Below are 22,717 nucleotides of genomic sequence, written 5' to 3' on the forward strand. Positions count from 1 at the left end.
AAGAAAAGTTCGGAGGCTACTGACATTGTCCTGGACTAGGGGGTCCTAGCCCAGCCGGACTAATGTATGGGGTGGATTACCAGCTCATTGAGGAAGCACGACTCCGGAGGCCATCAGAATACGGCGACCAAAGACTTGGCGTGTACCCCAAGTATATTTGACTAGATTCGACACGTAATTCCTTAGATGGCAACCGACCTTGTGTAACCCTAGATACCCCTGGTGCCTATATAAACCAGGAGGCCTAGTCCGTAGAGGGAATCCATCCATACACCCACTGATCAAACCCTTAGGGTTTAGACCACAACTTAAGATCTCGAGGTAGATCAACTCTGTACTTTGATACCTTCATCTCTACTCTTATAAAAAACAGAGTTGGTGATGATGGTGTGCTTGCCATCCTGCAATATAGGCCGTCTGATTTATATCTGACGGATAGGAAGGAGACTATGGCAATTTTGCAAAAAGATACCCACACCCCACTCCACATTTGCAAATAAGGCCTTCCCTTGTTCATCATTTTCTCTCACAAGATAAACTACTCATACAAAGGCATCTTGATGTTACGTGCAACGCACGGGCATCTTTCTAGTAATATAAACAAGAGCAGGACGTAGGGTTTTACCTCCATAGAGAGGGTCCGAACCTGGGTAAACTCCTTGTGTGTTCTTCTCCTGTTACCCATCGATCCGATCTAACAGCTCGCCCCTCCCCCCTACCCGAGATCTGCCGATTTTCACACCGACAACCTCGTTAACAAATCTCGATGTCGTGCCTTGCGTGATAGCTTGGTCCTCGATAGATCTTCACTCTTCCCGGATTATCTTAACACTAGGTACTCGCCTGCGTGTAGAGCTCATTTAAGAGACACTTTCATCATTTGTCTCTCATTAATTATATGCAATGTAGACAACATCTAACTTGGAATGTTAAGAGATGATGTTGAGGTGAAACACTCCGAAAGGTCTTATAGTTCCTAGTCATGTCCAATTAGAGGCTAACGTGTGGTTGTTCGCGCCACTTTTCACCCGTGAGACTGTCTTTTTTCTCTAGCAGGTTATTGTGGTCTTTTTGTTTTATATGTGCTATCTTGGTTTTTAATTATGTTTCGGTGGTGCTTTTCTTCGTATATCGTGTTGGGTGCTACTAGAAAGGTTTTTTTAGAGGAGAGTGGAGTTGTTTGGTCCATGGTTGTAGTGTGCTTACTCATTTCGGCCTTGGTGTCAGTCGGTGATCATTGTTTGAGCCCCTTGGGAGCTTTGATTCCGTGTTAAAACCTTGGAATTGCTGCTATGACATTCACATGGGATGGTCCACGAAGCTCTCGCTCGCTCAACTTAGCTCCATGCTCCACTCGCTCGCTCCACTGTTAACTTGTAAAATGTTTGCTATCACTTTATTTTTGAAAAGTTTTGTTAAATCAAAAGATGTTCATGATTTTTTAAATGACTTCTGAAAATGTTAAAAAAATAAAAAGAATGAATTTTGAAAAGTGTTTCGGAATATAAAATTATATTCATTGATTTAGAACAATATTTAAATTTGCAATAAAGTTCATAAATTTAAAAAATGTTAAAAGAAACTTTAAAATGTTCATGAACTTCAAATAAATTCATGAATTTTAAAAATGGTCACTTGACTGAGACTTGGTTAAGTCTCAGTCGACTATGACCTAACCACACCCATAAAATATAATTACACTGTGAAAGTATTGTTCGTTGTTGCAATAACAAATCAATAATAGTATTGTACGAATTGAGTCGCACTTATACGTGCATGATCCTTTTAGCCTACTTCCGAGATGTTCAGAGGATACAGATGAATAGAATCAGCCCATGGCGCACCAACAGTTGTGTTGCCGGGAGACCTGATGCACTGCCAAACGGCGCTGTTGCACTTGAAACCAGAACCAAACCCGACCATCCATACCCGATCGCCCTTGCGCGTCCGCCTCTTGGCCTCCATGTATGAAAGCTCGTACCACAATGAACTGCTGGACGTGTTTCCGAATCGGTGAAGCGTCATTCGTGATGGCTCCACGTCTTCATCTGATAAGCACAAGCTAGTTTGCACCGCGTCGATCACTGCCCGGCCACCAGAATGGATGCAGAAGTGCTGGAAGGCCGTGCGGAAATTAGGGACATATAGCTTGATCTTTCTCCTCAGCACCTTCCGTGCAATGAACGAGATCGCAAACAGCAGCTTCTCCGAGGGCGGGAGGACGAGGGGCCCTATTGCCGTGATGTTAGCCGTGAGCGCTTCGCCGGCGACTGCCACAAGGTCCTTGGACAGGTATGCTCCTGTTTCTCCCTCGTCGTCCTCTTTCATGGACAAGCACAGGTAAGCCCTGTCTTGCGCGGCGGTGAGCGTTCGCTCGATGTGCGTGAGCCGGAAGCGGGACACGGACCTGGACGTTGACAACAGCACCGCGGCCGCACCCATGCGGAACAGGGCGGCTGGCAGCAGCATCGCCCGGTTCTTGCCGGTATAGTTGAGGAGAGAGGTGGTCTCCGTGGACACCATCAGGGCGCGCGCGCCCCGTGGCGCCGCCTGCAGGAGGTTCCTCGCGACCTCCAGGGAGATCACCCCCGCGCTGCACCCCATCCCAGATATGTGCACGCTACGGATGTCCGCTCTGAGTTTATACTTGCTCACGACCATGTCTGCCAAGCTCGGGGTCGGGCAGAAGACACTGCAGTTGGTGACGATTATGTCGATGGCACCAGGACTTATGCCCGTCTTGGCGAACAGATCGTCGACGGCTGCAAAGATCACCTGCTCCGCCTCGTCGCGGCTTCCACTTAAGCAGCAGCGCGGGGGGATATAGTGCAACGAAGGGTGGAGGTAGGTCTGGTCACCGAGGCCCGAGCGCTTGAGCATGCGCGTCATGAAGTTGCAACCGCCATCATCGAGGTATGGCAAGAAGCGAACGTTCTCCACCAAGGATCCTATGGAGACGCGGCAATTAGATTTAGGCCTGCAGCAAGAGTAGTCGACGAGGTAGACGCTGCGAGGGCGACTCATGAGGTAGAAGGTGGCCAAGGCGAACGGGAGAAAGACGGCCAAGAAGACATGAACTTGCCGGAAGCCATGGAGCCGGGAGAGGATCTCCTCGGGTCCGAGCTGTGCGGCTTCACGGAGAACGGCGATGGCTGCCAGTGGTGCGGCGATGACGACGAGGAAGTTGTTCACGACAAGCTCGAACGAGCGTTTGAGGTGCTTGTTGACATGGGGTGGTGAGATGACCATGTTTCTAAAGCGCCCGCGTCGTGATGGGCTAATTTTTTTTAAATAATACATTTTTTTTAAATTACAGAAATATTACGCGAAAGAAAGAAATTTCAAAAAGAATACACCGTCGGCCCGCTGCAGGCCGATCGGCTAGCAGCAGGCCCAATCGGCCCACAGCAGGCCGATCGGCTAGCAGCAGGCCGACTGCAGGCCCGGCTGGCACGCGGCGGCCTGTGGTTGGTCGGGCCACGTCGCGCGAGGGGGAGGCAGTGGGCTGTCGGCTTGTGCGCCCCTGTCGGCCTACCGCCCGCCGATCGGCCAGCTGCTGGCCGACAGGGGGCCGTAGCCTGACACGCTGGCCGGCCCGGCCTTATCCTCTCTTTTCTTCCTCTCCTTCCTCCATTCTTCTTCTCCCGTTCATTTCTTCTGTGTTCTTCCTTCTCCTCTCTCTACAGAAAAATGGCACCCATTTGTGCACCTAAATGAGCTACATTTTCGCGATTTTGGCACCGTGAATGGGTTCAACTCATTTAGGGCAGCCAAAAGAGGTGTCGATCTACTGACGGGGTAGCTCGTGGTGGTCGTGGTGAGCATTTTGGTGGAGGTGGTGGTGGTGAAGTTGTGGCAGTGTGGTGGTGGTGAAGTTGGATGGTCGTGGTGGTGACGGGGTAGCTCGTGGTGGTCGTGGCTGTTGTTCGTCGTGCTTCGTTGGAGCCGGAGCACCGGCAGTTTTTCATTCGTCGTTCGTCGTTCGTCGTTCGCACGCACGCTTCAAGGGTATATTTCAGCCCACATTTTATTTTTTGTAGGTGCTCCGGTAGTATACGTAAATATTGTTATTTGCCCCGGTAGTATAAGTAAATATTTGTGTGCGATTATTGTTATTTGGCCCGGTAGTATACCGCAATATTTTTTTTTGGCCCGGTAGTATACGTAAATATTGTTATTTGCCCCGGTAGTATACGTACATATTATTCGTTCGCACGCACGCTTCGTTCGATGTGAAATAAAATTTGTGTGTGACTATTGTTATTTGCCCCGGTGGTATACGTAAATATTTGTAGTTGCTACGGCAAATTTTCGTAATATAGTTTTAGGTGTGTGAATTGTATTAGTTGTTAGTGGGGATAATAAGTTGTTGGTTAATAGTTGACACGTACACTGGTGCGTGATAAGAAGTTTGAAACATAAATAAAAAGTTCGAAAGAAGAGACAAATATTTTTAAAATTGATTAAAATTAAAAATACATCAACATAGGCCTATTTATAACTGAAATAAAATGAATTAAAAGTTCGAAAGAAGAGACAAATATTTTATAATTGAAATAAAATGAATTATCTTATTTGTCGGTTATATTATTATTATTATTTGAGGCCTATTTATTATTAGTAAACATGGGCCTATTTATTATATTATTATTAAAACAAGAGTCAAGCAACTCATCATAATCGTCCACATAGATTAAATTATATTGATCGTGAAATTTACTGTGGTCCTGGTAATATATAGACATGTCTAATACTTGTATTTCGTTGTTGAAAAAAATAGGTGAGTCGAGATGTCCGATGTAGTGAAGTTGAGATTTTACTATGGTCCTGGTACTGTCCAAACAAATGAGTTGGGAGCAGATCTGAGTGAATTTACTCACATAGAGGTGGCAATCAGCGCACCACAAACATGGTCTGTTAGTCAGTTGAAAGAATGGATTGCGGCAAGTTTAGGTCTTGATACTGAAACACACACCGTCGGTGTTCATGCATTGTGGACACGGTCAAGTTCAAAAATTTACTTTTATTTGAGGCCCATAGAGGGAGACTCCGATTGGGTCCGGTGGTTACAAGGTTGTGAACGAAGGGGATGCAATCCTGTTGCTTTAGTGCTTCCCGTCGTGAAGGAGGTCACTGCACATGAAGGCGAGGGTGGCTACGAAGGACAGAGCAGTCAGGTAGAAGGAGGAAATGCTTATGGTTACGAACAAGGACATAGCAGTCAGGTACAAGGAGGAAATGCTTATGGTTATGAACCAGGGCAGAGTAGTCAGGTAGAAGGAGGAAATGCCGATGGTGATTACAATGGCGAGGTGGACGCTGACGAGGTAGATGGGCACATGCAGAACCAGATGGAAGAAGAAGACACCGATGTTGAAAAGGGTCATGCCGATGATTCTGACGAGTCAGATGAAGAAGAAAATGCAGAGGAGGTCCCGAATCCTGCATGGTGGAATCATGACTTATCATCTGCAATGACCGTGAATGATGGACATGATTCAGCCTGGCAATATCACCAGAACAATATTGCAACGGGTGCTATGTATCCGAACAAGCAAGCCCTGAAGGATGCAATAATTAATTGGGCAATGTCCACGCAAAGGGTTTTCAAAGCTGAGGTGTCCAGTCAGAAATTCCTGACAATGGTATGCAAGAACGCAGATTGTCCCGCAAGGGTGCACGGCTTTCTCCCTAAGTATGGCACAAGTTGGGTGATAAGTGACTTAGTTAATCACACTTGTCTTATTCCGTGCATCCCTCAAGATCATGCCAACCTTTCATCCACGCTTATTGCTCGATTGTTTTACGATGAGATAGTGCAAGGCAAAGCTATGGAAGTGAAGGCAGTCCAGACAAAAGTCTTCGCCAGGTTGAAGTACAGAATTTCTTATGGCAAGGCTTGGAGGGCTAAGCATGCAGCGCTTGAGAGGAGATTTGGTTCTTATTTTAATGCATATGACTCTGTTGTCCACCTCCTCCACACCCTGCAGCAGCGGAATCCAGGCACCTATATCGATATCCAAGACATGTTCATGCCAGAGTTCCCAACTGTGAGGGTGTTGCATCGTCTCTTCTTCTCTTTCGGTGTATGCATCGAAGCTTTCAGGCATTGCCGACCGGTGATATGTGTTGACGGTACTTTTCTCACAGGCAAGTACAAGGGTCAGATCCTGACAGCCATAGGTCAAGACGGACAAAATCAAGTCGTCCCACTGGCATTTGCTTTTGTGGAGAGTGAGAACATTGAAAGTTGGACATGGTTCTTCAGGCAGTTGAAAATATCAGTTGTGAAGGAGAAGCCCAATGTGTGCATCCTTCATGACAGGCATGCAGGTATACTCAGTGCGATAAGGACACTAACAAACCCAGGCCCTGAGGAACAAGTTCCATGGCAGGACTTGCAGAGCCGTTGGTGCATGCGCCATCTCGGGGCTAATTTCTTCTCGCAGTTTAGAAATAAGAACCTGATGAATCTATTCAAAAAACTCTGCAAGCAGAACCAGTTATGGAAGTACAATTTGATACGCGACAGACTTAATGTGTGCACGCAGAGACACGTGAGGGACAGGAAAGCTGCAAGAGATGCAGCGGTGAGGGCACATGTTGAAGCAGTAGCTGCACAGTTGGCAACAGGAACAGCGGCCGTGGAGGAGGAGGCTGTTGGGCTATGTGACCTGCTAGGCTTTGACCCACCTGGTACTAGGAGAAGGCTCGGGAGGTCCATTAAAACCTTCGAGCAGTAGATAGAGCATGAGCCTCTGGAGAGGTGGTCTTTGCTACATGACACACATGGAGCAAGGTACGGTGTCATGACAACGAACCTCGCGGAAACATACAACTTTGTCCTCAGAGGAAACCGTGCATTGCCACTTACAGCCATCGTTGAGGGTATTTTCTATGGCACCGTCAAGTATTTCAGAGACAGACGTCAAATAGCAGAGCAGCATATCTTGAACAACCCAAACACACGGTACTGTGAAAGAGTCACGAAGTACATGGACAACAAGATGCAAAAAAGCTAGGTCACACACTGTAGTCGCCATCGGTAATCAAGAAAGAAGGTTTGAGGTCCGCTTAGCCAACAACAAATTCGGATGTGCAAATGAGTTGAGGACGCATGAGGTGAAAATTGGCAATGAAGCCTGGCCAACGTGTGAGTGCACATGCAATAAACCGAAATTGCTTCACCTACCTTGCTCACATGTACTTGCTGCTTGCGGGCAGCTTGGAATGGACGCAATATCATTTGTGTCTCCATATTTTCTGAAAGAGGCTGTCCTCAATACCTGGACAGGTGAGCTGATGGGTTTTCGATCAATGGGTAATTTCAACAGCGTCAACCCCGCCGAAAGGCGTTACATTCCAAACCCAGAGCATATGCGTACAAGTAGAGGCAGACGGCAGTGTCAGCGCATCCGAAATGATATGGATGAATCTGAAGCAGGAGGTCCGACTAGGCAATGCATTATATGCAATGAATTTGGCCATAGGGACACTAATTGTCCCACTTTCGTCACTGGGCGTGGACGAGGCAACCGGGGAAGAAGAGGAGGTAGAGGCAGTAGAGGAGTAAGGGCAAGAGGAAGAAGCTAAGCTAGCACTAGTTTGTTCTGAATTTGTATTAAGTGTGGTGTGGCACTATGTTCTGAATTTGTATTATGTGTGGCACTATGTTCTGAATTTTTACTAAGTGTGGCACTATGTTCTGAATTTTTACTAAGTGTGGCACTATGTTCTGAATTTTTATTAAGTGTGGCACTATGTTCTGAATTTTTATTAAGTGTGGCACTATGTTCTGAATTTTTATTAAGTGTGGCACTATGTTCTGAATTTTTTTTAAGTGTGGCACTATGTTCTGAATTTTTATTAAGTGTGGCACTATGTTCTGAATTTTTATTAAGTGTGACACTATGTTCTGAATTTTGTATGTGCAGGAATGTCGGGATTGTGGTTGCTGAATGGGGACATTGATAGGGGTCATCGTGCTGCGATATGGTATGAGCGCAAGCTTGAGCCTCTGGTCACTCGCACTCCTAAGGAAAACTGGAAGATACACTCAGGATGGCTTCAGCGGTACGTGATTTATTAATTTGCACACTGACATGCATATTAATGGTTGAAATGGGAGGCACTAACTGAAAAGTTCTCTGATGAAGGTTGAAATGGGCCGGCCTTTTACCTTTCGCGCGTCTGGTTGAGTCTATCCTGGGTGAGAAACGCCTAGCCATTGATGGGTCTTTGCTGAGCTGCTTAGTAGACCGTTGGAGGCCAGAGACCCACACGTTTCACTTCAGATGGGGAGAGATGGCTCCTACTCTGGAGGATGTGTCACTTTTGCTCGGACTACCGTTGGCAGGTCATGCCGTAGGACCGTTGGACGCACCGGCTGGTTGGGAGCGAGCTCTTACAGAACGTTTTCATGGTGTTTTTCCGGATGCTCCGGATCCGGTATGGGAGCATCACGGACCTAAGTATGAGTGGTTGCTAAATTTCCGGGTAATTTCCCCTACCTATTATCGTCAAGATATCGTGCATAAAGTTTTACATAAAATAATTGCGGCTTACTAAAACTTTCTCTTCGCTTAATGCAGATCCAGAACTTTCGGGCGCCGTTGACTGCGGAACAGATCACTCGGAGCCTGGAGGCCTACTTACTGTGGCTTTTTGGCAAGGTGATGTTCACGGAGAACCATGTCACCACTTAGCGCCCTCTACATCCCTATGGCACTCGAGATAGCGAGCACTCAGACGGCGGATCAGATCAGACAGAGGAGTTGGGGTTCGGCGGTCTTAGCGGCTACATACCGAGGTATGTGCAATGGTTGCCAGCTTACATCGAGAAAGCCAGCCCTTCTTGGATGCCCTCTATTCCTACAGCTGTGGTCGTGGGAGAGGTTCTCTATAGGGCGACCAGATGTACGTGTTCATGAGCCTATAGACGCCATGTTTGATGTTGACGGCATCGACATGCCTACTTTCGGCCTGTGTTGGACTCGTCGCGAGGTATGCACCGTGTTGTAGTTTAATTCAACTTTTTCTGCAGAAGAGATAGTTCGATGCTAGCGGCTACTAACTTTTCTTCTCTGCAGAGACGCTTTGCTAGTGATCAGACCAGGAAGGCATACACAACATTGAACGAGCAGTTCGATGCGTACACCGGGGTCATCTGGCAGCCCTACACGGAAGCAGCCATACAAGCGAGATACCCTGCTGGTATGTCTGTGCTATGCACAAGGGACCGAGATTACTGGATGACAAAATCTAAGATCATCTTCGATGTCTTCGTCGAGGAGATGGCACAACAGAGGGTTATGAGGCAATTTGGTCTTCTGCAGTTGGAGCTACCTCCCCCTATAGAGAACCCGCTGCCAGCACACATCCACAGGTATTAACCAGTTTTTCAATGTTGCATTATCTTTCATAGTACTCCATTCAAAGCTTTAGGTAATTGTTGAACACACACCACAATTTTAGGACGACAAGGAAGGGCATGAACAGGACAACTGCTGACTGGCAAGTTAGACTAGAGCCGTATGTTATAGAATGGGAGACAGCAAACACAAATCTATGGAACGAGAATCACAATTTCGATCTCGATGAATTCAATCTCTATTTGCGGCGCTACATGACCGGAACACGGTTACGCATTGTTGAGTACTCCCACCCAGAGGAGATACCGGATCCTACTCCGTCGGATATGTACCCGAGCTATGATACTTCCGGCTCTAGGCAGTACGTGGTAAGATATATTTTCTTTACGTAATGTTGTCACATACTTTGACGTGCAAGAGACAGACATTAATTAATCGTCATGGAAATTTGCAGGCTACCTTGACACGCGAACTCTACGACGATGTGACCACCTTTGGACGATCACTATCGTCTGGACCTCTTCTTCACCATCGTCCAGTGGTACAACCCTTCTTGGAAAGAATTCAGAATAAGATACGGACTGTGTACGAGGCTATCACGTGCACCCGGAGAACCGATGTTGTTCAGCACCAGCAGGAGCAGCCGCGTCACTCCATGCACCGACATCAACCACGTCCACGTCTAGCACCTCAGCCGACAGCCAGGCCACCCCGTCCAAACCAACCTGGCAGTTCTACGTGGCACCCGCAGCACTATGGTCCCACGTCGAGCTTCGTGTTTTCTCCACAGCCACAGCAACATGGTCCCTCGTCGAGCTTCATGTTTTCTCCACAGCCACAGCAGCACGGTCCCTCGTCCAGTTTCGTGTTTGAGCCAGAGCAGACGTCACACCCAGCAGGTACGTGTCTTCATATTTACTGTTTTCAATATTAATTGACGCGACCTCATTCTTCATGATGATACGTTCCATCGCGTAGGAACCTATGGATATCAGGCGTCTATGTCGGCATCACATGATACGTGGGGGAGTGATCAACATCCCGAGGACAACATACAGGCTCAGATGTCGCAGCACACCCAGTGAATGAACATGTTTTTGACTCCTCCACCAGGCCCCACACAGGATACACAGCATGACCAGGGAGAGTTTGAGATTCCTCCTCGTCACGTTAGGGCACCCGACAGGTTGGGATGGTCCCCGATTCCAGATCCGCCTCCCCGCCAGGCCAGACGTCGTCACTGACGCTTCTATCTATCAGTAGAGACATTACCATCTATTTCTGTGTGAGACTTATGTCTATTCTATGTATGAGACAAATGATTATGTACTTATGTACGAGACATATGCCTAATCTATTTTAGTACTCTGTTATCGGAACTGCAAGATCAAATTTAGATAGAACATAATATTCATACAACGAGACATTACAAACAATTAGATAGAACTACAAATAAATTAAATGGTACGTAACTGAACTCACAACATACAGCATGAAAACTACATGAAGTCATCATCGTCATGCTCGATCGATGCAGAAACCTTGCCCTTCAATGATGAATATCCCTTTCCCGCCATATGTTCCCGCCCCCGCCACCCGTTTCCCGCCAACCCTTTCCCGCCTTACCGCAGTCGTTCTTTCCCGCCATTTTCTCCTCTCTACCTATAAAACCCCCTTCAGACGGAGCTGGATAAGCATTGCAGTGTGGTGGTGAAGTTGGGGCAGTGTGGTCGAGGTGAAGCTGTTGTTCGTCGTTCTTCGTTCAAGCCGGAGCACCGGCAGTTTGGTGGCCGCCGTTCATCGTTCTTCGTTCGCACGCACGCTTCAAGGGTATATTTCAGCCCACATTTTATTTTTCGTAGGTGCTCCGGTAGTATTTGTTAATATATTTAGATGTCAACTAATTAGTTGTATTAGTTGCTCCGTTAATATTCTGTAATATATAGCTTGGTAATATATAGACATGTCTAATATTTGTTAGTGGGGATATTAAGGGGTAGGTTAGGTACTCAATGCGATTTGTGTGTTGCAGATGGCTAAGGGTACTCAGTGGGTGCTTAGCCCTATTGTTCATGTCCAAGGCTTTTCTCCAACTGTTGTGCAAGTTAGTGAAGTGGACATCACTTTTGATTGGTTGAAGACTACATTCATGTTGAAGTAAGGGTTGAAGGAAGACGATTTTGTGTACTACGTCAGCAGGAAGCAGTCAGATGGCCCTGGGGAAAGAAAATTGATTGACATAACTGATGATGGCAAGATTCAAGAAATGTTGAGCGAATGGGAATGGAAAAGGGTTGTTGAGTTGCATTGCTACAGGAAACCGAGTTATATGTGATGAATTTGTCATTCCAGATCCGCCTCCCCGCCAGGCCAGACGTCGTCACTGACGCTCCTATCTATCAGTAGAGACATTACCATCTATTTCTGTGTCAGAATTATGTCTATTCTATGTATGAGACAAATGACTATGTACTTATGTACGAGACATATGCCTACTCTATTTTAGTACTCTGTTATCGGAACTACAAGATCATATTTAGATAGAACATAATATTCATACAACGAGACATTACAAACAACTAGATAGAACTACATCTAAATTAAATGGCACATAACTGAACTCACAACATACAGCATAAAAACTACATGAAGTCATCATCGTCATCCTCGATCGATGCAGAACTCTTGCCCTTCGACGATGAAGAACTCTTGCCCTTCGGCGATGCAGAAACCTTGCCCTTCGATGATGAAGAACTCTTGCCCTTCGACGATGCAGAACCCGGAAGCGGCGGCATGAAGATATCATCTTCGTCCTCGCTCTCCTCAGTCCATAAACATGGATTATTTGCTGCAATCCTTCTGAAAGTTTCACTCTTCGGCACCACTACCTTCTTCCACCTGTCATGCAACCTAAGAAGTTCTTTACGTACCTCCTCATAGGTCCTTTCAGGCCACCCAGACCTACGTAATTGGTGAGCCAACTCATTCATTATGGTGTCACTACCGGTGAGTTCGTCCCATGGAACTATCCTATTACCCATCCTGAAATCGGTAGCTAGCCTCAGAAGAGTCCTGCTCATCCCAGGGTGAAAACTACGATCGAAAGGATAATGGGACATCTCAAGTACACTACACTGCAATGCTTATCCACCTCCGTCTGAAGGGGGTTTTATAGTTAGACAGGAGAAAATGGTGGGAAAGCGAGCTCCAGTATGGCGGGAAATGGGTGGCGGGAAAAGGGTGGCGGAAAAGAGTTGGCGGGAAATGGGTGGCGGGAAACGGGTGCCGGGAAACGGGTGCCGGGAAACGAGAGGCGGGAAAGGGTTGGCGGGAAATGGGTGGCGGGAAAGGGGTGGCGGGAAATGGGTGGCGGGAAAGCGAGCTCCAGTATGGCGGGAAACGGGTGGCGGGACAGAGTTGGCGGGAAATGGGTGGCGGGAAACGGGTGCCGGAAAACGGGTGGACGAGTGGCGGGAAAGGGTTGGCGGGAAATGGGTGGCGGGAAACGGGTGGCGGGAAAGGGTTCTGCGGAATACGTCAAAGTTTTACAAAATAAACAACCGATCGTTCAAAAAAAATGCTAGCCACGCACCAGTCGGCCCACAGCAAGCCTAGTCGGCCCACTGTAGGCCTATCGGTCAACTGCACGCCGACTGGGCCTTATCTGGTCGCCGACAGCCCAATCGGCCAGCAGCAAGCTGATGGGCCACCAGTCGGCCTGCTGTGGGCTGACTGGGCTCAGTCGGTCTGCAGCGGGCCGACGGTGTATTATTTTTAAAAATTCTTTTTTCAGCGTAATATTTCTGTAATTTAAAAAAAATGTATTATTTAAAAAAAAATTAGCTTGTGATGGTGTCGTGGCTTCGTTGTTGATTCGTAGGTGATGAAGGTGTCGAAACTTAGGAGATTTAAAAGCACGCCGCAACGTTCACGCATTGCGCTTGTAGTTGACTAGTTGTAGCCCATGCTATCACCATTACAAGAAACCATTCTCACTCGAAGTACATGCACCATCTTGTGACAGTTGTCATTGGTGACTGTCACATCCTGACGTCTTCTAGACTCGTGGTCTCGTGGATACAAACTTCATTATTTCCTAATTCTCATGTTTCCAGTCTTACAGAACACATGATCATGTGTCTTGTATGAGTTGTTGATGTGTATCGGAGACTAATTCGTCTTTCCTACCAAAGAACATTATAGCACTTTAATCAGTTGTTGGTGGGTGGCAATATGGGTGAGACTGATCTATGCACTAACACGTTTCATTGTTCAGGAAAGGAAAAGGAGCGACAATTTTGTATGCTCTCCGATGGAAGGACAAGAGTGATTTTCAAGTACATCAGTCGTAAATGTGCAGGACAAACAACATTATTTCTTGCCTATGGGCATTCGTGGACCAAATCGGAAAGCTTTAGGAGAGCTGGACATCTAATCAGGTGCATCAAATAAAAGTGGACACAATAATTTTTATTAATATTAGGAATTTTGTTACATAAAAAACTTAACCGACCCTAGTCTACTCTTCATCGAAGTCCGGCGCCTGGCCGTCGTCCGTCGACGTTGTTGGTGGAGGTGACGTCGTCAATGTCAATCGAACCAGACGACAGGAGAGTTGATGCCCGGGCGTGGCTTTTCTTTTTGAGAAACACGAGGGTGCAGCTATGTGGGACGTGGAGTTTCTTAGGCAAAGCTCAAATGAGCTCAGGTGAAAAGTATTATAAAAAAATCTGAAAAATTGAAAAATCTGAAAAATATTGTGAAAAATATTGACAAAAGTTCTAAGAGCTTTCAAAGATTTGTCATGAAATCATATTTTTGGAAATCGTGGCAAAAAAAATCGATACTCTAAAAATGCTACTTTCAAAATCATTTTGGAGCATTTATTTTGATATTTTTTTCACGACTTCCACAAATGTGATTTTATGATGAAATTTTACAAGCTGTTAGAACTTTTGTCAATGTTTTTCAAAAAAAAATCAGATATTTTAAAACTTTATTTGAATCTTTTTTAACTTTACTGTTCACCCGAGCTCATTTGAGCTCGTGCTGAGAAGGTTAATTTCCAGCTGTGTGCCGCTTGTTTAGACGCCCAGGCACGCCTCGCCAGCGGGGAGCCCGTACTGGTCCGTCCCAGCAACCACATGCTATGTTGTGCTGACGTCATTCTTAATTATATTTTAATTATTTTGTTTTTGCTTTCCTTTATATTTCGAAATATGATATATATATTACAAAAATATTTTACATAAAATTTTGAAAAATGTTAATGTTGTATTTGAAAAATATTCAACGTGTATTAAAAATATTTTTATGTATACAAAAAAATATAGCATGAATGAAAATAGTAAATATTAATCATGTGTACCAAAAATGTTAATCATGTGTGTGAGAAATTTTGTGACAATTAAAAATAACACACATTTCAGAAAAAATATACATATAAAAATATTTAGAAAATATAAAAAGTGTTCATGTAATTCAGTTAAAATGTAGCGTACAATAAAAAAAATGCATATCACATTTGAAAAAAAAATTGCATGTTTAAAAAATGTGTTCGTGAAATTTTCAAAAAATGTTTGTACAACCTAGAAAAATGTGCTTAGTTAAGAAAATGATTTTTATCATTCGATGTTTTAACATGTATATGAGAAAATGTTTAAAATATATCTAAGAAATATATTCAAAACAAGTTTTTGTAAAAATATTAAACATTTATATTGTAAAAATGTTAAACGTGTATTAAAATGTTTTATATATGTATAAAAAATGTACAATGTGTATCAAAAAGTACAAACATGTTAAGAATACCCAACAAAGAAACTAAAAAAGTGAATAAACCAAAAAAACCAGGAGAGAAACAAAGGAAACCAAAGTATAAAGAAGAATAAAAGAAAAAAAATCTAAGAAACCCGTTGAAAAAACAAAGAAACCCGAAAACATAACAAATGAAAAATAAAAACAAAGAAAACCGGCAAAAAGAAACAAAGAAAGGCGAAGGAAAGAACAACGGCAAACAAAAAAGGAAAAAACTGACGAAACCAATCAAACGCAATGAACGTATGCGGACGAGCTAAGGCATGGAAGATACAAGCTAATGGGACGACACGTGGTCGCCCGTCAGTAGGCAAATCCTATTAGGAATCGGTACAGGCGGGACATAGGCCTAACGCGCACACGATCCGAATGAAATTCATGTAGACGGTCGCCTTTCGCTAAAAAATGTATGTATACGTCTGCCTAAGGCCTCAAGCGGTCAAAACCCTCTATGATTTAATCCCAACGTCGCTGATATCGTCCACTCATCATTAGCCACCACTCGGAAGCTGCTGACGCTAGCGATCATTGTGTCTACTTTGCGTCAAATCTTGGGTAAATGGAAAGAATAGATTATATTGTTTTTTCCAAGCCATTTGTTTCATACTTGAACACTTTGTATGATCATGTAGGCAATCACAGGGCTAAATTTGAACGAATACTCGTAAATTTATGTTCTGATGAGACTTGATATACATATTTTAGGTGTGATAGTTGTCCCCTTCGCCCCCTTATGTTCAAATCCTGGCTTCCGGCCCTGCGAGATGGTTCTACCTCATAGTCGTTGCGGCCCGGAGAACGTAATGGAGCTACCGACGTTGGCACTGGTCCCTTCCGCCACTGTTGCGATCTCATAAAACATACGGTTGTGCTCGGCCACATTGATGCGGAGCTGACACCGCAAGTGATGGATGGCGCTGGTGCTGGCATGGATTCGTACAATGCCCACTGCTCATGCACAAAGTCTAGATTCGCCGTGAGCATGGCCGCGACAGCCCGCTCGTTTTCCTGCTCACTGGCAATCTGGTTCTACGCAAGCCGGTGCTTAGGGAGATGCACATTGTACGACTACTCCTCTGGCAGCATCCGGCAGACGTGGAGATCGACAACGCTAGCTCCTCCGGCTATGCATCTACCATGACGACATTGTAGTGCTCCTCCGACAGCTGTTGGGTGAACCTGGCAGCCGCCACAGGCGCTTGCCCCTTCTCCTCCGCCTACTCCATCATCACGTCCTCCACGTTCGAACTCTCCACCTTCGAAGAATTCTGAGGCTCTCCCGCCATCATGTGGGCCATGTGCCGGGTACAGCCATGCATCCACCCCAGTCGTGATAACATGGCAGGGGAGACCAGTCCGCGGAAGGACCCTCAGTGCATCTCTAACATTGTGGAGATGGTCCGGAAACTGAACAGCGCATCCGTCCACAGACAGGGGGATCTACAGATATGGATGAGGGAGGTGGCTATCCAAAGCTATCTGCATACATTTCAAATCAGTTTTTAACTAAAAGAACGAATTTCATCAAACACGACGGAATTCGTTGAAGTTCAGAAAATAGCATAAATCATACCGTTGGCTGCCATATGCTCCAGTGGGGCGTTTGATTCGGCTGCTGCTCCTCCTAAGGCTACATCGCAGCAGCCATGGGTGAAGGTGGGGGGCCACCAGCGTCCGCAGCAAGACTTGGCGCCAGTGATGGTGTCGTCACGAACGAAGGAGATGTCCAGCTCCCTTGCCTTAAAGAGAAGAACCTACGGCCTCTGTTTTCGTTGCTTGGCACCGGAGCATCTCGTCGCTGACTGTCATGGTCCTGTCAGATGCCTAGCATATGGCCTCCCAAGCCATCATGAACGTGGCTGTCTCTCGCATCAGCCAACTGGGGAAGGTCCTTGCCTCTGTCCCCGCTCACCTATGGCTGCTCTGCGTTGTTCGATAGCTCGTTGCGACTTCAGCCGCTCGACCCATGGATCTTTGCATGCACATCAACGCACCTGGGCCTCGGTTGTTGCCCCTCTAGTTGCAGCGGATCCCAACGATTTTGTTGTTGCTGATTTGGGATTGCTCGAGTCTCTCCTTGCTACTCAGATGGAAGTGTTGCACTCTGAGATGCAGGCCTTGGTCGTCCCTCGTTTGGAGGAGGTTGTTCGACCCTTGCATGACATGAAGACTGCTTTCCAGGGGTGGGCGACTTTGTTCGGGGGATACTTAGAGCGGATGGAAGTTGTTGTTGGCCAGCTGGGCTACTCGCCCAGTCGCCTGAGATGACTGATGTAGGTTCTATCGGGGATGTCGTTGGCGCTGAGGATTACATCAAGAGTGATGTGTCTAGTTGCTCGTCTAAGGTCCTAGCTTCTATGGCGCAACTTGAGGGTGCGACCCATGTTCTGGGCTCGGTTCTGTCCATGGAGGAGCAAGCTGAGGTCACTGCGACTGCGGCATGCGTGGAGGATGCTCTTGGCAGGCCCCCGATTGTGCCTCCACTATCCCCGGTGCTCGAGCTCTAGGTTGGTGCAGATGTGCAGGAATCATGCCTATATGAATGTTTCTCCCCTCGTGCCGCTCTTTGCATTTCCTCGCTACCTGACATACCAAGTGACGTTGGGAGTGAGGTCGTCTTCGATGGTGTGGCTTCGGTGCTACAGAGTATGCCTGAGCTGTAGGTGTTAAGTGTGGAAACCTCTTCGCTTGTATCGATGGTGCTCTCTGTTGGGGAACGTAGTAATTTCAAAAAAATTCTACGCACACGCAAGATCATGGTGATGCATAGCAACGAGAGGGGAGAGTGTTGTCCACGTACCCTCGTAGACCGAAAGCAGAAGCGTTAACACAACGCGGTTGATGTAGTCGTACGTCTTCACGATCCGACCGATCAAGTACCGAACGCACGGCACCTCCGAGTTCAGCACACGTTCAGCTCGATGACGTCCCTCGAACTCCGATCCAGCCGAGTGTTGAGGGAGAGTTTCGTCAGCACGACGGCGTGGTGACAATGATGATGTTCTACCGACGTAGGGCTTCGCCTAAGCACCGCTACGATATTATCGAGGTGTAATATGGTGGAGGGGGGCACCACACACGGCTAAGAGATCAATGATCAATTGTGTGTCTAGAGGTGCCCCCTTGCCCCCGTATATAAAGGAGCAAAGGGGGGGTTCGGCCGGCCAAGGGGAGAGGCGCGCCAGGAGGAGTCCTACTCCTATCGGGAGTAGGACCCCCCCCCCTTTTCCATGTTGGACTAGGAGAGAGAGGGGGAAGAGGTGGAGGGGAGGAAGGAAAGGGGGCGCCGCCCCCCTCTCCTTGTCCTATTCGGACTGGGGGGAGGGGCGTGCGGCCCTGCCCTGGCCTCCTCTCCTCTCTTCCACCTAGGCCTAGTAAGGCCCATTAAGTTACCGGGGGGTTCCGGTAACCTCCCGGTACTCCGGAAAAATCTTGATTTCACCCGGAACACTTCCGATATCCAAACATAGGCTTCCAATATATCAATCTTTATGTCTCGACCATTTCGAGACTCCTCGTTATGTCCGTGATCACATCCGGGACTCCGAACAACCTTCGGTACATCAAAACATATGAACTCATAATATAACTGTCATCGTAACGTTAAGCGTGCGGACCCTACGGGTTCGAGAACTATGTAGACATGACCGAGACACCTCTCCGGTCAATAACCAATAGCGGAACCTGGATGCTCATATTGGTTCCCACATATTCTACGAAGATCTTTATCGGTCAGACCGCATAACAACATACGTTGTTCCCTTTGTCATCGGTATGTTACTTGCCCGAGATTCGATCTTCGGTATCTCGATACCTAGTTCAATCTCGTTACTGGCAAGTCTCTTTACTCATTCCGTAATACATCATCCCGCAACTAACTCATTAGTTACAATGCTTGCAAGGCTTATAGTGATGTGTATTACTGAGTGGGCCCAGAGATACCTCTCCGACAATCGGAGTGACAAATCCTAATCTCGAAATACGCCAACCCGACAACTACCTTTGGAGACACCTGTAGAGCACCTTTATAATCACCCAGTTACGTTGTGACGTTTGGTAGCACACAAAGTGTTCCTCCGGTAAACGGGAGTTGCATAATCTCATAGTCATAGGAACATGTATAAGTGATGAAGAAAGCAATAGCAACATACTAAACGATCGAGTGCTAAGCTAACGGAATGGGTCAAGTCAATCACATCATTCTCCTAATGATGTGATCCCGTTAATCAAATGACAACTCATGTCTATGGCTAGGAAACATAACCATCTTTGATCAACGAGCTAGTCAAGTAGAGGCATACTAGTGACACTCTATTTGTCTATGTATTCACACAAGTATTATGTTTCCGGTTAATACAATTCTAGCATGAATAATAAACATTTATCATGATATAAGGAAATAAATATAACTTTATTATTGCCTCTAGGGCATATTTCCTTCAGTCTCCCACTTGCACTAGAGTCAATAATCTAGATTACACATTAATGATTCTTACACCCATGGAGTCTTGGTGCTGATCATGTTTTGCTCGTGGAAGAGGCTTAGTCAGCGGGTCTGCAACATTCAGATTCGTATGTATCTTGCAAATTTCTATGTCTCCCACCTGGACTAAATCCCGGATGGAATTGAAGCGTCTTTTGATGTGCTTGGTTCTTTTGTGAAATCTGGATTCCTTTGCTAAGGCAATTGCACTAGTATTGTCACACAAAAAATTCATTGGACCCGATGCACTAGGTATGACACCTAGATCGGATATGAACTCCTTCATCCACACTCCTTCATTTGCTGCTTCCGAAGCAGCTATGTACTCCGCTTCACACGTAGATCCCGCCACGACACTTTGCTTAGATTTGAACCAACTGACAGCTCCACCGTTCAATGTAAACACGTATCCGGTTTGCGATTTAGAATCGTCCGGATCAGTGTCAAAGCTTGCATCAACGTAACCATTTACAATGAGCTCTTTGTCACCTCCATAAACGAGAAACATATCCTTAGTCCTTTTCAGGTATTTCAGGATGTTCTTGACCGCTGTCCAGTGATCCACTCCTGGATTACTTTGGTACCTCCCTGCTAAACTTATAGCAAGGCACACATCAGGTCTGGTACACAGCATTGCATACATGATAGAGCCTATGGCTGAAGCATAGGGAACATCTTTCATCTTCTCTCTATCTTCTGCAGTGGTCGGGCATTGAGTCTTACTCAATCTCACACCTTGTAATACAGGCAAGAACCCTTTCTTTGCTTGATCCATTTTGAACTTCTTCAAAACTTTGTCATGGTATGTGCTTTGTGAAAGTCCAATTAAGCGTCTTGATCTATCTCTATAGATCTTGATGCCCAATATATATGCAGCTTCACTGAGGTCTTCCATTGAAAAACTCTTATTCAAGTATCCCTTTATGCTATCCAGAAATTCTATATCATTTCCAATTAGCAATATGTCATCCACATATAATATCAGAAATGCTACTGAGCTCCCACTCACTTTCTTGTAAATACAGGCTTCTCCAAAAGTCTGTATAAAACCAAATGCTTTGATCACACTATCAAAGCATTTATTCCAACTCCGAGAGGCTTGCACCAGTCCATAAATGGATCGCTGGAGCTTGCCCACTTTGTTAGCTCCCTTTGGATCGACAAAACCTTCCGGTTGCATCATATACAATTCTTCTTCCAGAAATCCATTCAGGAATGCAGTTTTGACATCCATTTGCCAAATTTCATAATCATAAAATGCGGCAATTGCTAACATGATTCGGACAGACTTAAGCATCGCTACGGGTGAGAAGGTCTCATCGTAGTCAATCCCTTGAACTTGTCGAAAACCTTTCGCGACAAGCCGAGCTTCATAGACAGTAACATTACCGTCAGCGTCAGTCTTCTTCTTGAAGATCCATTTATTTTCAATGGCTTGCCGATCATCGGGCAAGTCAACCAAAGTCCATACTATGTTCTCATACATGGACCCCATCTCGGATTTCATGGCCTCAAGCCATTTTGCGGAATCTGGGCTCACCATCGCTTCTTCATAGTTCGTAGGTTCGTCATGGTCTAGTAACATAACCTCCAGAACAGGATTACCATACCACTCTGGTGCGGATCTTAATCTGGTTGACCTACGAGGTTCAGTAATAACTTGATCTGAAGTTTCATGATCATTATCATTAACTTCCTCACTAATTGGTGTAGGTGTCGCAGAAACTGGTTTCTGTGATGATCTACTTTCCAATAAGGGAGCAGGTACAGTTACCTCATCAAGTTCTACTTTCCTCCCACTCACTTCTTTCGAGAGAAACTCCTCCTCTAGAAAGGATCCATTCTTAGCAACGAATGTCTTGCCTTCGGATCTGTGATAGAAGGTGTACCCAACAGTCTCCTTTGGGTATCCTATGAAGACACATTTCTCCGATTTAGGTTCGAGCTTATCAGGTTGAAGTTTCTTCACATAAGCATCGCAACCCCAAACTTTAAGAAACGACAACTTTGGTTTCTTGCCAAACCATAGTTCATAAGGCGTCGTCTCAACGGATTTCGATGGTGCCCTATTTAGAGTGAATGCAGCCGTCTCAAAAGCATAATCCCAAATCGATAGCGGTAAATCAGTAAGAGACATCATAGATCGCACCATATCTAGTAAAGTACGATTACGACGTTCGGACACACCATTATGTTGTGGTGTTCCGGGTGGCGTGAGTTGCGAAACTATTCCGCATTGTTTCAAATGTAGGCCAAACTCGTAACTCAAATATTCTCCTCCACGATCTGATCGTGGAAACTTTTATTTTCTTGTTACGATGATTTTCAACTTCGCTCTGAAATTCTTTGAACTTTTCAAATGTTTCAGACTTATGTTTCATTAAGTAGATATACCCATATCTGCTCAAATCATCTGTGAAGGTGAGAAAATAATGATATCCGCCACGAGCCTCAATATTCATCGGACCACATACATCTGTATGTATGATTTCCAACAAATCAGTTGCTCTCTCCATAGTTTCGGAGAACGGTGTTTTAGTCATCTTTCCCATGAGACACGGTTCACAAGTACCAAGTGATTCATAATCAAGTGATTCCAAAAGTCCATCATTATGGAGTTTCTTCATGCGCTTTACACCGATATGACCTAAACGGCAGTGCCACAAATAAGTTGCACTATCATTATCAACTCTGCATCTTTTGGCTTCGACATTATGAATATGTGTGTCACTACTACCGAGATTCATTAAAAATAGACCATTCTTCAAGGGTGCATGACCATAAAATATATTACTCATATAAATAGAACAACCATTATTCTCTGATTTAAATGAATAACCGTCTCGCATCAAACAAGATCCAGATATAATGTTCATGCTCAACGCTGGCACCAAATAACAATTATTTAGGTCTAATACTAATCCCGAAGGTAGATGTAGAGGTAGCGTGCCGACGGCGATCACGTCGACTTTGGAACCGTTTCCCACGCGCATCGTCACCTCGTCCTTGGCCAGTGTTCGCTTAATCCGTAGTCCCTGTTTCGAGT

The 22,717-nt window shown here is 45.7% G+C and overlaps 1 protein-coding gene across 1 annotated transcript; it reads right to left on the reverse strand.

Annotated features, from left to right (window-relative positions):
• Positions 1-1,729: 1,729 nt before the first annotated feature.
• Positions 1,730-3,249, reverse strand: LOC109753288 (3-ketoacyl-CoA synthase 5-like). The gene has a single exon (XM_020312199.2). It carries the CDS (start codon positions 3,247-3,249, stop codon positions 1,786-1,788), a length of 1,464 nt encoding a protein of 487 aa, XP_020167788.1. The 3' UTR covers positions 1,730-1,785.
• Positions 3,250-22,717: the final 19,468 nt, after the last annotated feature.

The sequence above is a fragment of the Aegilops tauschii genome, chromosome 7 (assembly GCF_002575655.3).
Source record: "Aegilops tauschii subsp. strangulata cultivar AL8/78 chromosome 7, Aet v6.0, whole genome shotgun sequence".
Taxonomy (NCBI): Eukaryota; Viridiplantae; Streptophyta; class Magnoliopsida; order Poales; family Poaceae; genus Aegilops; species Aegilops tauschii.